This window comes from Bombus flavifrons, chromosome 3 (genome assembly GCF_040668555.2).
Source record: "Bombus flavifrons isolate JBK064 chromosome 3, iyBomFlav1_principal, whole genome shotgun sequence".
Taxonomy (NCBI): Eukaryota; Metazoa; Arthropoda; class Insecta; order Hymenoptera; family Apidae; genus Bombus; species Bombus flavifrons.
Genome location: NC_138444.1, coordinates 2,494,478 through 2,508,531, shown reverse-complemented (window position 1 = coordinate 2,508,531; position 14,054 = coordinate 2,494,478). Strand labels below are relative to the sequence as shown.

Genomic DNA, 14,054 nt, shown 5'->3' with positions numbered 1-14,054 from the left:
CATGGAAGCGCAAGTTCTTGACGCTCTCGACGTATCTACCGTACGACGACTTAATGGGCTTGCGTATCGCATCGCATTGCATCGTGCCTCACCGAGTTTCCACTGTTTCTCTCGCTTGACAAAGATTAGAAAGCTTTGAGCACTGGAACAACCTGATAACGATACGCCGTTACCTTCTTCTGTTCTTGTCATTACGTAAACGACAGAAAAATAATCGCGCGTATATCTCCTTGCTTCGATAAAGCTGAAACGGAAAATCGAACGACTGGCAAAGTCGTGTCATTTTCTAAAATACTCTACCTCACGGATCCCATTTACGAGGGCGGCGGTCGCTCGATGCTGGATAAAAATTAACGAATCTTTTTCGCCCCGGAGCTTACGCGTGCCGCGAATTTAATATTTAGTACGTGTAAAAGGGCGCGCACGTACACGAAAATTTTAATTACGCGCGCGAATCTGACGAATAGCACGAGTACGTGCGAACGCGATTCACGCCTCAATATTATTTTAATTAAAAGGCTGTCTCTCGTTCTTCGTTCGACTGGCGCGAAACTTGGGTAGAACATGTCGTTTAACGCAGATTCAACGGGATTTTTCAATCAACACGCCAGCATATATATCAGTTTTCCTTTCCGAGATATTTTCTCATCTTTTATCATCCGGGCTTTGGTGTTATATTTGCCTTTAGCCTGTCCACGAAACAACCGTTTGCTTATATAACAAACGACCAGTTTGGAAGACGATCAACGGCAGTCGACTGCGGTTAGAAAAACCGTGGATACGATTTATCAACGTTCAAGAATGCAGATTAACTTTCTCACCGATAACGCGGTTTCTCCTCTTTCCGTTCAAGGAAAAGTAATTTAAACTCTGTCTCGATCCGATCTTTACCGGTTATCGCACGCAAAAATCTCTCGGGTCCAACCGCGCGTCCACACTGTAATCCGATTTGATTCTCCCATGCGTACTTTTTCTAATGGAGTCTAAATATTTGCCTATGCCGATGCATAACTGATTTGCACGTAATTTTACGAGCCATGGTTCAACTACCAACGACGGGAAGAGGAAGAAACGAAATCTCCGTGGATTCGCAAAGAAAACAACGGCGCAACGGGAGACGTAATTATGCGTACTGGAATTGGAAACGAACGAGCCTGGTAAAATATTTAAGAACACGATGACCTTGGACCGAAAATATCGGCCGATATTAGCGTTAGTGTCATGATATTAAGTGTTAAAAGAATACGAGCGAGAAACGCGTCTTTCGAACGGATTGCGAAATATCGCGTAACTACACGAGAAAGGCCGATCGATTTTCACGAAACGACGAGTTGTGCGATTCCTTTTGTGTTACGACATGACGCGCTTTGTCCTGTATATCAAAAATGACGCCGATCTTTGAGCAGTGAACAACCGAGTGGCAATGGATCCCATAGAAAACAAAGGATAAATAAACGAATAATACCGACTCCCAATTATACGTGATATTTCGCATTTTAAACAAATGCGAAACAACGCATAAATAAAACGAAGAAACAAAGGATAATTTCTAGTATGTTTTCCTTACCTGTCTTTCTATCACTCCATCCTCCGGAAATGTTCCAAAATCGCTGCATGATCCCGCAAACAAACGACTCGTCCCTATCGCCTTAGAAATTTCTTCTCTTTTTCCTTCTCTTTTCTTCCAATGATCTCAGAACGTTGCGATGAAAAAATCGCGAAAACATATTTTCGAGCAGGATATCATTTTGCATGTACACGTAAGGACGCACCGTTAGTAAAATCGGCAGACATCACAACGCACGAACGATCAAAGGAACGATCGTTGAAATACCGCGTATCCTTGTGTAGCGACGAGAAGCAGGTTTCACTACATCGTTATTACTATTCTGACGACCGTTTCCGAGAAACTGCTCTTCCAGAGTTCCTGCCTGAACGGTTTTTACCGTTCCCACATGACTAACAGGTTGGCCGTGAACGCTGACCAAAACTTCTGTCCGTACACTTTGCACTAAATATGCTATTTGGCTGCTTTCTTTTACTATATAACGGAACGATTAATGTCTATGTATGACGAACCAGAAAAGGATAATACTCGCAGGAGGGAAAGGAAAACAGCAACGATGCTATCGAAAGACTTGTTGCGGTAGGTCTACCCACGCGCTTCTTGGCTATTTGAAAGAAGACAGTTCGAAAATATTTCCCAGTTTTCCGTATCGGCCGGGCCGTCGCTTTTATGTAAGTATTCGTCCTTAGGGCTCGAAAGGTCTAATATACCGAACACAAACGTGTTTGCAGTTCGACCCCGTTATCTGAAAATTCCCGCGTAAACAAATTAGCTATTCGTTTATTCGTTACGTATTCTTCGATCATTCTCGGAACGTTTAAGGAGTATCGAAATCGCGCAATAATAATAATTTCGAAGGATGATCGTTGAAAAATCGAATGAAAATTCGTTGAGGAAACAGGACGCGACATGGAACACGATGTTACTTGCGCGACGTCTCGCACTCGACTGTGAGGTCGCCCGTTCAGACCGAAGACCGATTTAAAGCTAAGCCAAAGGCTGCCGGCCGATATCTCGGGGAGGACCGATTTTCCCTTCAGTTTTCCCGTGATTGCAGCTGAAATTGAAGGCATGCCTTGTGCTGCGGATAAAAGCTGGCAGGTAATTAACCTTCTAGGTGACGGTACAATACGGGACAAAAGAAATTGCCATCGCCTGACACGTCAAAAATCATAAGTGGGCTCGAGGGCATTTAGGCTCGGGTGATTAATCTTTGAAACTGAAAGATTAGCGGAAGATCGATCGGAAAGATCTTCGGATAAATTTAGCGGACATGAAGAGCAGAAATTCGGTAAATTCTGATTTCGTGACCGGATCTGGAAACTTTCAAGATATATTAGACCGAAGTACCTAGTCACTTTAAGTGCTTCTATCTCCAAGTAAAGATCGTACTCCGTCGTGTTCTCGCAATCGATATCTCGATGCAACAGCGTATTTCAACCGATATCTCCTTTATTTTATCTGTTATAATCTTGAATTCCTTGAGCAAAATGTTTCAAATAAAATGTAATGATCGATACATTGTCATATCTTTCGCACGTGTTTATTGATTAGATAATTTTTTTTTAAATAAAGATATTTGGAATCGAATGTCAAACTTAATTAGCTCAATGATAATCATCATTAATTTCATCTGCCCCTTTTCTTATCATCGTTTCTCGTAAAGAAACGTGCGTGTGTGCGCGCGCGCGTGTGTGTAATATATATGTGAACACCTATAACGATTTTAAGTCCCCAGTTCAAAGACTTCCCTCGGCTGTCTATTGTTCGTTATCTCTGGCTACGCATAGGGGCCGATCTTATATATTTTCCAGGGGTTTCAAACTACAATAATGAAAACAAAGAACATCGTCGTTTAAAACACCTGGAACTTTTTTCGCCAAGCATATTGGAAATGAATAATGAAAATATGTTTCACACGAAGAAAATAAGAATTTCCATGAAGTTGACAAATATTTCCTCCTTTCTGGACAAGTTGGCAATTTGACAACCAGAGGAGGTTGTCTGCTTTGACTGTGCACAAAAGCAAAATATTTCTTTCAATAGACCTACTTTGAAGTTATCAATTTTTCATTCGACTTTGTGTTTTATTCCAAATAGTCAACGACCGAAAATATACAAGCCTTTTGTTGTGTAACCGTTGCTCTCGAAGCAAAGTTTTCAATGCAATAACGGATTATGGAATATACGATATGGTTCTTGAAACGATTGCGTTACAGTTATAAAGCCTTTACTTTTTTTGACAAAAATATAACATCTTGAATAAAATATATTTAAGAGTAGATTAAACTGTTTTTTTATACTAAATAATATTTTATTTGTACACGTAGATCTACTCATGTCGATTGCTTTTTTTTTATTATTATAACAATGCAACAATAACTTATCACTGAAATCTCTGACAAAAATTATATTCTCGAAATTATAATAATTAAATTTAACTTCTGAGTTTTTTAGTTTTAGTTACATTGATATTTTTGGAATTCCTAAATAATAATTATATTAAAATCATAAAAATATCACTTTTTCTACTAAATAAGTTTTACTAGTAGAGACAGTTGTGAGATTAATACTGAAAATCATTCTTTCACTATATATATTATAATGTTATATTTACATAATACATTCACCAAGATAATAAAGATAGACTAATATAGTACTGGAATATATATGACTCTATTTGTCAGGAATGACTTCCAAACCCTGAAAAGAGATAAAAATTATGTCAAATATTGTATATTTTAGTATACTAATCAAATTTTAACTAATCAATCTGATATTGTATGATGTTACAAGAAATAACAAGTTATTAAACAATTATAATACCATATACCTACATTAAACTTCCAGATTTGTTTACCACCAAATTCATAGTCTCTAACATATCCCACTTGCTCAAGTATATTGTTATTGTACAATCTTCCATTTCGCTGTAATAGCAAAATATAAAGAAATTAGCTCATAAAAACCTACTTAGATTTGTTTTAAATATTGATTGAAACAACTACAAAGCATTTGTACAATAGATAATACATATATAAAATTGGCCATTACACAATAATTAACAGTTATGTTTTAAAACACTTAAATTTTTACTCCAGAAAGGAAAGATAAAACGGAGTCATATAAATTGTCACTTCGTTGCAATATTAAATAATCTTTCTTATCAAATGGTTATTATATTGAGGTTATGTTACAAAAATTACTTACGTTCCCGATAAAAAACTTATTTATGTGTGGTGAAACGTAAGCAGGTACTGCTGTAAGTACTCCTATTATACCTAATGGTATCAAAGCATTATACCACATTTTTAGCAAATATTTAAATCTATATAATATATCAAAATTTTCTAGACAGTTACGTCACTGTCTACTCAATCAATGTAATGCGCGTTCAACAGCACGGGGATACGAATCATCTAAATTTAATTCTCTTCGCTACTATACGTTTCTTAATAAGAAATATCACGTCGGTATTATTTCTTTTATTGTTAACTTAGACATCAACTAAAACTTTCGAAATTAACAAGATATATAAAATATAAAAGTTGGTTAACTTATTATTAGAACAATTTTATTATTATAATAGATTTTGCGTTCTAAGAAATCTGATTTGGTAATAAATATTAAATAAAACTACCTTTCCCTTTTTTACAATATTGCATTAAACTTTTGATTGCATGTTTTAAAATACTTCAAATGTGCTAAACGCGCGTTTTATATGCATTTGTATTGCTATATGTAGATAAAATCAATTATTTAGTTCGAAATTTGAAAAATTAAATACAAAACGAATATAATTTTTAACATCAACTTGATATAAGATTAAAAATTATAATAAGAAATTACAATAAACAATTTGCGCTAACAAAATAATAATGTATAATTATTGAAATAGGGTAAGTAAATACAACACAAACACAACTATTCGAAGCGAATAAAAGGTTAAACGTTCAAAAGCTTTTGACATTTTTTTATAGTATTGAATTTATCTTCCGTATTCATTAATGTAGTTTTTAACTAATAATACGCAACAAAAATCAGATTTATTTTATTCAAATTCATTTAGAATGATATAAAAGCAACAGCACTAATGCCGGTGGAAAGTTTTAAAAAATGTAATTAAACACGTGGTATGTATTATACAACTTGAAAATTTATATTTTGTTGTTAGATTTATTATTCACAACATACATCATTCATATAAGATTTATATTATTGTTTTTTTAACATTATTATAAATTAGTTTAAATAAATTTTGGGCAATTTGTCCTTCCTTTTCCATAACGTCATGATATGTTATCATAAAGTTTACGACGTAATTTGATAAAAAGATACATATATCTTCAGATTCCACAAATTTCTTTTCACCCGCTTAATTAATTTACACTTTTTCATAACACGATCACGTTTTCGATGGTATTTAATTACTTAGTGCATCAAAATGGTAAGTATCATGGCAAACAATTATGTTTATAAAAAAAGAGAAAAGGAAAACAAAGATTTTGTGATGTTTGAAAGATTAAATATTTTAGATATTTTATTACAATGACGAAGTAGTTTTTAATGAACTGTAATAAGTTAATTTAATAATTTAAAAGTAAACATAATTTTATATATATATTTTTTCTAGGAGAGTTTAAGGAGAAGTTTCAAACCACCAAAGATGTTGCTAAGACTGTATTCTCTCGTTATTTTAATACTAGATCTTGTGACACTTTTATTTGGAATATTTTTTGCTATCTTAATTGCATTATATAGAATATTTAGACCTCCTCCTTTAAAAAATCTCTATGGAGAAGTCGCAATGGTAATAAAATTCTATACCCTTGTTTATGAAGAGTTATTAGGTATCAAACATTTACATTTTAGGTTGTATTTTAGGTTGTCGGAGCTGGTCGAGGCATAGGTAGGGAATTAGCAATTCATTTGTGTCAACTTGGTGTTAATGTTGCATGTGTCGACATTAACAGTGAAAATTGTGATACTACTGTACACTTAGCGTCTAAATCAGTAGGAGTTGCTAAAATGTATATTTGTAATATAACAGATAAGGATGAAGTAAGCATAACATTTATAAAATATATATTTATATTATTTAATAAGTATTATACATTGATTTAATTGTAAATAAAATATAATAGGTAGCTCGTATAGTGAATATTATTAAATCAGAGTTAGGTGAAGTTACAATGCTTTTCCATTGCTGCAGTATACCAAGTCCTAGAGCATTACTTCAAGATCCACCTGAAATAAGGCATACAATTGACTTGACGATTCTAAGTCATTTTTGGGTAAGTATCTTTAGAATGATACATAGCTTATTGCAGTAGTTATAAATTTTTGCATCACATTTTTGTTTTCAGTTATTGGATACAGTTTTACCATGCATGGAACGGGCTGGAAAAGGGCACATAGTGGTTCTATCATCTGTGGCTGGCCTTTCTGGTACTGCCACAGGAGGAAACAGAGTTTCTTTGTCCACTGCACAATTTGCAGTTCAAGGATTAGCTGAATCATTACATACTGAATTAAGACATTTGAATAGTAACATAATAATTACTTTAGTTCACGTTTATCCATTTATTGTAGGCGCAGAAATAGCAAAAGATATTCGTTTTAGGTAAGTAATCAAATGATGATATTTGATTTTATTGAAAATTTATTTTTCACAATTCTTCCAGAATACCAAGTTACTTTGGTACAATGCCTGCCACAGACGCAGCTGAACAAATTTTAGATGGAGTTCGCAGAAATTATGCAGAATTCAGCGTGCCTGGATATTTACTTTACTTAGGTCATATTCTTAGGTAAATTGAAGGTTAATATTACCAAGTCTATAAAGTTTTATTAATAATTAATATTTTACACTTGTAGAATACTTCCAAAGAAGGCATCATTTATGTTGCGTGATTTGCTAGACACTGGTGTCGATTTTGGGTGATATTTAATTTTCCTAATCAAATGTGAGAATTTATTTTTATTATGTTAATAAGATTTTATAATGATAACAAAAGAACTTTAATGTACTGAAAAGCGAATATTTTATTTAATTTCGTATATGTATAATTTGATCTTTGAAGTATTTTTCACTACAGATCAATGTTTGTAGTTCATTTTATTATTGTGGTATAAAATTTCACATATATTTTTACTTATATATGTTTTTATACATTCTAACATTTATATAAAACGAAATACTCTAGTTTATTAATAAATAATCACATGGGCTGCGCATAAAATATTTTGTGACACAACTGAAATATCAATTAGCAGTTAAAATAGATTTTATACTTACGTTTTGTGTATGATACATACACCCATGATATAAGTATTAAATATTTAATAAACTGAATAAGTACTAGTAGGCACTAAGTAATTATTACACAAATACTATTCACAATGCAAAAATAACCTATATACACAGCGTCAATCTTATGACGATTTAATAGCAAAATATCTGGATGTACAGAAGACTATACTTCATTTCCTAATGTTGTACATAATACACATATATATACACTAATTTGTAATTATGTATTATCTTCCGAACGTTTGTCTGTTACTGTTATGTGCATATTTCGTAAAAAAAAGAGAAAAAACACTCAGGTGTTAATAAATAAATACAAATCCTCAACTATTAATAGTAACATTGTTTGACTTTTCACGAAAACGAAAGTAACGAAAAATTCACTCAGTCTGTTTTGTAGAATCGGAAATACATTTATCATAATCTAAATAAAAATATACTATGTATTGAAGATAATGCATGTATACAGTTATATGCAAAGTTCTATTTACAAAATAGAACTAAATACGAGTTTGTCATACCTATAAAAGTAATTGAATTTTCAATGAATTTTTAGAAAGAAATATTTACATTTCATGTTTGATTTGATAAATACGTGAATCTAACGTTTTAAATTACTGGATATTTCAGATATGACTGGACATAAAAAAATAATTTATAATTTACAAGGTAAATTCATTAAAGTTGGGACAATCTGTTGATGATGATTCAAATCCCAACACTGGAATGAGTTTATGCTAATCTAAACCAGGCGGAGCTGGTTCTGAAATATCAGTTTCCATAGTATCTGGTTTTTGTTCGATCGGATAATCACCGGGTGGTGCCTGCAAGAAATTCAAGGAAGAACTATTTGGATCAGTTCATATATTTATTTTTTCTTATAATAATATAAAAATCAACTCTATATACAAGTAGTTTTACTCACAATATCAAATTCATCATGTATGTCGCAAGGTGATTTACCCTGAATAACATCCATTATTGATTGAGGAATGTGCGCTTTCTGAAATATCACATCATTTCAGTATTAAATTTTTTGCATTCTTAGTAAAATATAAAACATAGAATAAGTATTACGGCATCAATAAAGTATATTGCAGGAAATATACCTGATTTTCGGCAAAGGCTTCGACATGCGCTAATAATGGTGCTCGTAAGTTACTCGCCATTTTTAACGCTTCGGCCAATTGTGCTGGAGGAAGTTGTAAAATAACCGCAAAACTTTGTGGTTGCGTGCGTTCACAACATTTTACAAAACCCTCCCATACTTTTGGCTGTTTCCAAACTTGTTTGAGAATTAATCGTTGAAGTATATTCATAACGAATCCACTTAACCTAGGATATAATGCTAAACTTTGTATCACTGTACGCATGAGCAATGTAGGAAGAGGGGTCATCTCCATAAGATGTTGCATTACAACAGCTACAGTTTCTTGTGTATATATTTGTTTTTCCGCAAAACATAGGGACGTAGCTGTAAATTGGTATTAATAAATATAAAATTTGAATGAATAATTGAAAAAAAATCATTTTGAAACAAATGAAGAAATTTTATATGTCATACCTTTTATAACTGTTTTCAATTCTGCTTTGCTTGGATCTATATTATGCAAAGCTATTAACAATTCAGCAGGTGTAATAGGAGATGTATGAGGTACACCACTTTCATTATTATGAGTGCCTAGCAGTCTATTGAATACCTATAAAAGGAGGATCATTGTAATATATGATACAAAATTTTTTTAAATTTAGATAATATTATTTCATATCGTTTACCTCTTTAACAACAATAGGATTTAATTTTATGAGTTTTGGAAGAGCAGCTATAACTTCTTTCTTCGTTAAACCATTTAGAACTGGTATTAAGAATCGAACATCTGAAACTCTGGTCTGATAAAGTTCTCGTACTCTTGCTACTAATTCTACACTCGGTGCAGCTGAAAAGAAAAGAGATGTTAAATATTGTAATAGTTTTTAAAAAACTGTATATGATTGAATGTGGAAACATACATACATTTTTCTGTAAGGATATGAATAATTCTTGTAACTAGTGTTTCAGCGCCTTTAGGGCAATTTTCAACTAATGACAATAATTGTGGACTCCCCATTCCTAAAGACCTTACAGGTCCTTCTACTAATCGAAGAACCATACGTTTTACATCTGCACCCATCGATGTATAAACTCTAGCCAATCTAGAAAACCAGTATTAATAGAAATTTGTATTTAACATATGCATTTATTAAGGAAAGAACTTACTCATGAATTAAATCTTGATGTTCACTTAATAGAGCAAGATATAATCCAAGACAAGCTCTTGTAGTTGACTCAGTCCACTGAGTTTCTACTTGCGGTCTACCTCGATCTTGTCCAAAGACGATCTCAGGTGGTGTATGTAGCCGTAAGAAACCTAAATAAAGAACTGCATACTCTTCTATGAGTTTACTTAATTCAGGACGACTATATAGTTGACAAACTAACTGTATAGCGGCTTCCCTTATCTATTTATGAACAGAAAATTAAGATACTTAATACGCACATATATACTAAGAACTAATGCCATGGAACAGTGGGAATTCAGGAGGATGAAAAGCGAAAGGGTTCTAAAGTGATGTACATATGATACTTGGATTACAAGATTAAATAATTATAACTTACCGTATTGTTTTCATGGCCAGTATGACATAACAATACGTTTAGGAAAACTAATTGTTTTGTTGGTCTACGAATAACCATTTCTTTTAATAATTGTAATGGCATCAGTCCTCTTGTTTCATCAGAAGACACCATTTTCAAAGCCTCAACTGCATCTTCGGTGATTAATGGAGCTTCCAAGTATAGCCTTTTTAAAATTCACATACAGCTAACATTACATATTCTGCTATTAAATGCTTTATTGATATCACTTACCTATATAGTAATGTGTCACGATCTTTGCCTTGAACTAAATCTATTGCAGATACTAAAGTACATAATAAAAAATTGTAAGCCTGATGTGGAGCTTCTTGGGGCTTTGTACATAATGTAGTTCGTCTTTGGAAACCCTGAAGTAATGCATATTCTTCATACAACCAACCTAAAGCTAAGTCTAAACGATTTCTCATATCGTCAGTAATATAACGTAATACTGCTTCTTTAATGTATGGATTAAACGTTGCTGCTAGAGTAGTTAAAATTTTTGATCTAAAGAGAAATAACAAGAAATATTTTATTTCACTTCAGGATATTTTCAAATAAATAAATAATTCATAAACTGATGTACCTTATGGCTGCTACACCACCAAATACAGCTGTCTTCTCAGAAAGTAAGATTCGATTCACAGCCATCAGTAACATTCTTTCTTTAATTTCTTTTGACAATGGTTTTGTAACTTCAGATAATTTCAAGGCTTTTAAACGAGTTCTTGCTTTCGCAAGCGATTTTTCATGTGCTTCCAGAGATGCCTTTGCTTCTTTTTCTTTTTCCCTATCTTTTTCACGTTTCCGCTCTCGTTTTGCTTCCGCTACGCTAATGGTTGGATTTTTCACTAAATCTTCCATCACAGCATCTTCATCCTTTGCATCCTTTTTTTTCTTTGTTTTAGCTTGCCTTATTTGTGTCGCTAGTAATTTAGCAATCGTTTGTCGTTGAATATTTATATCGGTCGTTGAAGAAGGCTGATATTCTCTTTGAAAAATCATTGTCATTGTGTCTGGGACCCACGCCTGTTAATGAAATGCGTTTGATACAAAAAAATGAAAATATTAAACATCCCAACTAGTTTTATACAAAAATATATTCACCATGCTATCCATTACTAAATCTGTAACAATGTCTACACTTAATCTTTCAGCAATAAAACTTTCTGAAAGTTCAACCAGTTCTGGTACTTTTGAGCTGGGTACTAAACTAGCCACAATTTCTGATTCATCTGGTATTAAAGAAGTTTCGATTTTAACACGCTTTGCAGCGGAAGATGCTGCTGCTTCCTAGAAAATCATATATATTTCAAATGAAGAAGTGATCGTTAATATATATAAATTAAAGTTGATTGTATATTTACTTGTTGTCGTTTCTTCATACGTCGAATATCTTCTGGTTTTGGATAAGCTTTAAGAATTTCTTGTTCTTTTGCTCCCAATTGAGTCAGTTGTTTAGCTATTGTGGATGCAAATTCTATGCTAGCTGGGTGCTTCATCAATCCTAATAGAGTTAATTTTAATTGTTTTTGAACACTGGTTACTTGAGAATCAGATAATGTGGGTGGTAAATCATGTTGTAACCTTTGCAAAGCTGTAAATATTGATGTCTTTTATTTATAAATTTAGTATGATTAAATTACATTACTGAATATTTTATGTACCTTGTATTACACCAGGCATAAACTGAGGTCTTGTTTTAGCAATCAATGCTAAAGACCCCATGCATGTCATCAAATTAACGCTACTAACGTGTGGAGATCCATGAAATTTGATTAATAAGTCCATTACATCATTAGCTTCTTCCTCTAATTTGCGTCTGCGTGCTATTTTTAATGTTAATGGAATATCTTCTAAAGAAAAATCATCCGACTTTTTTGGTATATCTGGGTCAGGGTATGTTTGTATCAAAACAACACCTTCAAGAAATTTCACAGCTTGTGTTCTAATCCTGAATAGATAAAAAAAAAGATTAGAAATTAACATTTAACAAATATATATAAATGTACAACTTAAAGATTCTTTTTACCCGTCATTGTCACTGTCAATCATATTTATAATTTGAATTTTGAGAGCACTAAGTTGATTCCATGCAACTTCCATTTCTGGCGTAACCGTAATGGCGCTAGATATCCATTTCAATGCAGCTCTTAATATTCTGCCACTAGCTCTAAGAGCTCTTTTAGCAACAGCTGATGATTCATCAGAAACTAGCCTTAAAAGTACCTGAACTACACGTGGAATTACCTCAGGTTGTTTTACACTGCAAATAAAGTATGATTATTTTATTAATGTGTGTGATGAAAGTAATATTACAATGCAATACATTATAAGTTCTATTAATGATCATTACCCAGCCTCTTCTATGAAACCTGTAATTGTTTTCCTAACTTCTGCATTCCTATCTAGGGAAAACTGTAATGCTTCATCCAAATATAATGGAAGTAATTGTGGCTCCTTGTTTATTAATATTTCCTGAACTTTACATAAATTTGCAACTTTTATATCTTCCCCTGGGTTTAGTGAAGCCTCATTTAACCATTCAACTATCTGTAAAATATAATCTAAATCAAAATACCGATTTTTGTTCGTATAGTAAAGACAATTGAAATTTTAAAACTAGGAATTTTTCGGATTCTTCTAATTGAAATTTCTTTCAAATAATCGTCATAATTAATTGTTTAGTTACCGTCATAAATATACACGCATATGTATGTACTGTAAATACTTATTTTGTATCATAAAATGTATCTGGGAAACGATAATTTGAGAGGTTAATTAATACACTGACCAAATCGCCCGGTCCTTTTTCCGGCTCTGTTCTTCTATGTATTCGAGGATCCATTATATTTAATAATAAATCATATCACGCTAAATACAAGCAATGATTATTAAAAATGAGCTGTCGGAAAATAATCGTCCCAAGTTTCGATATGTTAGTTTATATGCGTTTCTTTTGTAGATTTCCCCCCACTAAAGACAAATAGTGTCTAATAATTTCAGCAAAGAATCTATATTTTTTTTTAAATAATTTTTTCGAATATTATGTTTAAATTTTAGTTAATGAACAATAAAAGCTGTCCTAATATAGAACGAAATCGTTTGCGTTGCCATCTTGCTTGACTTGCTTAGCTTGACCGCTAAGCGCTATAATCGTCTCACGTTAACGAAGCGGGAATTTTAAGGTTTTATTATGTTCTTTATTAATTTTTCTACTAGGTACAATTGGTAATATATCTTGCACATTAAATTTTAAGTACAATGTATTAATTTAATGTATATTTTTAAAAGCGTAATTTTATATGTAAGATTAACAAAGTAAATATAGTATAATAAAGGCATTATTTCATTTCATATAAATTGTACTTTCATATATATACGTATAACAAGGGAAACTTTTAGATGGATTGTCTAAACAAAATCTTAAACATTTAACATTTTTAATTTGTCCCATAACTCGTAAAGTCCGGTATCACTTTCAGCATAAAAATAAATAGGTT

At 32.4% G+C, this 14,054-nt stretch overlaps 3 protein-coding genes across 8 annotated transcripts in view; 1 reads left to right on the top strand and 2 right to left on the bottom strand.

The window, feature by feature from the left end:
- Lapsyn (Leucine-rich repeat activity-regulated protein at synapses) overlaps nt 1-14,054 on the bottom strand; it is a 97,967-nt gene that overhangs the window by 29,829 nt on the left and 54,084 nt on the right. Inside the window, exon 1 of one of the 2 annotated variants that reach the window (XM_069132712.1) lies at nt 1,568-2,529. The exons of the other annotated variant lie outside the window; for it this stretch is intronic. Within the exon in view, the coding sequence (XP_068988813.1) occupies nt 1,568-1,616 (49 nt within the window). The 5' untranslated portion in view covers nt 1,617-2,529. Of the gene's footprint in view, nt 1-1,567; nt 2,530-14,054 lie in introns of those variants that run through there. 2 annotated transcript variants of the gene reach the window in all.
- LOC138190151 (17-beta-hydroxysteroid dehydrogenase 13) lies at nt 5,141-7,649 on the top strand. 4 transcript variants are annotated; one of them, XM_069132732.1, is made up of 8 exons: nt 5,141-5,466; nt 5,637-5,700; nt 6,201-6,377; nt 6,452-6,628; nt 6,712-6,861; nt 6,934-7,190; nt 7,252-7,377; nt 7,445-7,649. In XM_069132732.1, the coding sequence occupies exons 3-8, from the start codon at nt 6,234-6,236 to the stop codon at nt 7,509-7,511; spliced, it is 921 nt and encodes a 306-aa protein (XP_068988833.1). In that variant the 5' UTR covers nt 5,141-5,466; nt 5,637-5,700; nt 6,201-6,233; the 3' UTR covers nt 7,512-7,649. The 4 variants fall into 4 exon arrangements, with proteins under 4 accessions (XP_068988833.1, XP_068988834.1, XP_068988832.1 ...); XM_069132733.1 differs by lacking the exon at nt 5,637-5,700; XM_069132731.1 differs by lacking the exon at nt 5,141-5,466 and having other exon boundaries at nt 5,501-5,700.
- Nucleotides 7,673-13,685, bottom strand: Sym (symplekin scaffold protein). Of its 2 annotated transcripts, none has more exons than XM_069132667.1 (16): nt 13,346-13,685; nt 12,908-13,104; nt 12,584-12,817; nt 12,219-12,505; nt 11,919-12,148; nt 11,659-11,844; nt 11,138-11,580; nt 10,786-11,058; nt 10,534-10,717; nt 10,135-10,376; nt 9,892-10,070; nt 9,654-9,814; nt 9,442-9,577; nt 8,987-9,351; nt 8,803-8,880; nt 7,673-8,723 (listed from the first exon to the last, which is right to left on the bottom strand). In XM_069132667.1, the coding sequence occupies exons 1-16, from the start codon at nt 13,397-13,399 to the stop codon at nt 8,688-8,690; spliced, it is 3,285 nt and encodes a 1,094-aa protein (XP_068988768.1). In that variant the 5' UTR covers nt 13,400-13,685; the 3' UTR covers nt 7,673-8,687. The 2 variants fall into 2 exon arrangements, with proteins under 2 accessions (XP_068988768.1, XP_068988767.1); XM_069132666.1 differs by having other exon boundaries at nt 7,673-8,701.

Excerpts from the sequence above, each read along its gene's own strand:
- LOC138190151 (XM_069132730.1), top strand. Across the intron at positions 6,378-6,451 it reads TCTATGGAGAAGTCGCAATG|GTTGTCGGAGCTGGTCGAGG; the intron begins GTAATAAAATTC and ends GTTGTATTTTAG. Across the intron at positions 6,862-6,933 it reads CGATTCTAAGTCATTTTTGG|TTATTGGATACAGTTTTACC; the intron begins GTAAGTATCTTT and ends TTTTGTTTTCAG.
- Sym (XM_069132666.1), bottom strand. The coding sequence starts at position 13,399 with ATGGATCCTCGAATACATAGAAGAACAGAGCCGGAAAAAGGACCGGGC. Across the intron at positions 12,818-12,907 it reads GGTTTCATAGAAGAGGCTGG|TGTAAAACAACCTGAGGTAA; the intron begins GTAATGATCATT and ends CTTTATTTGCAG. Across the intron at positions 12,506-12,583 it reads ATTGACAGTGACAATGACGG|GATTAGAACACAAGCTGTGA; the intron begins GTAAAAAGAATC and ends TTATCTATTCAG.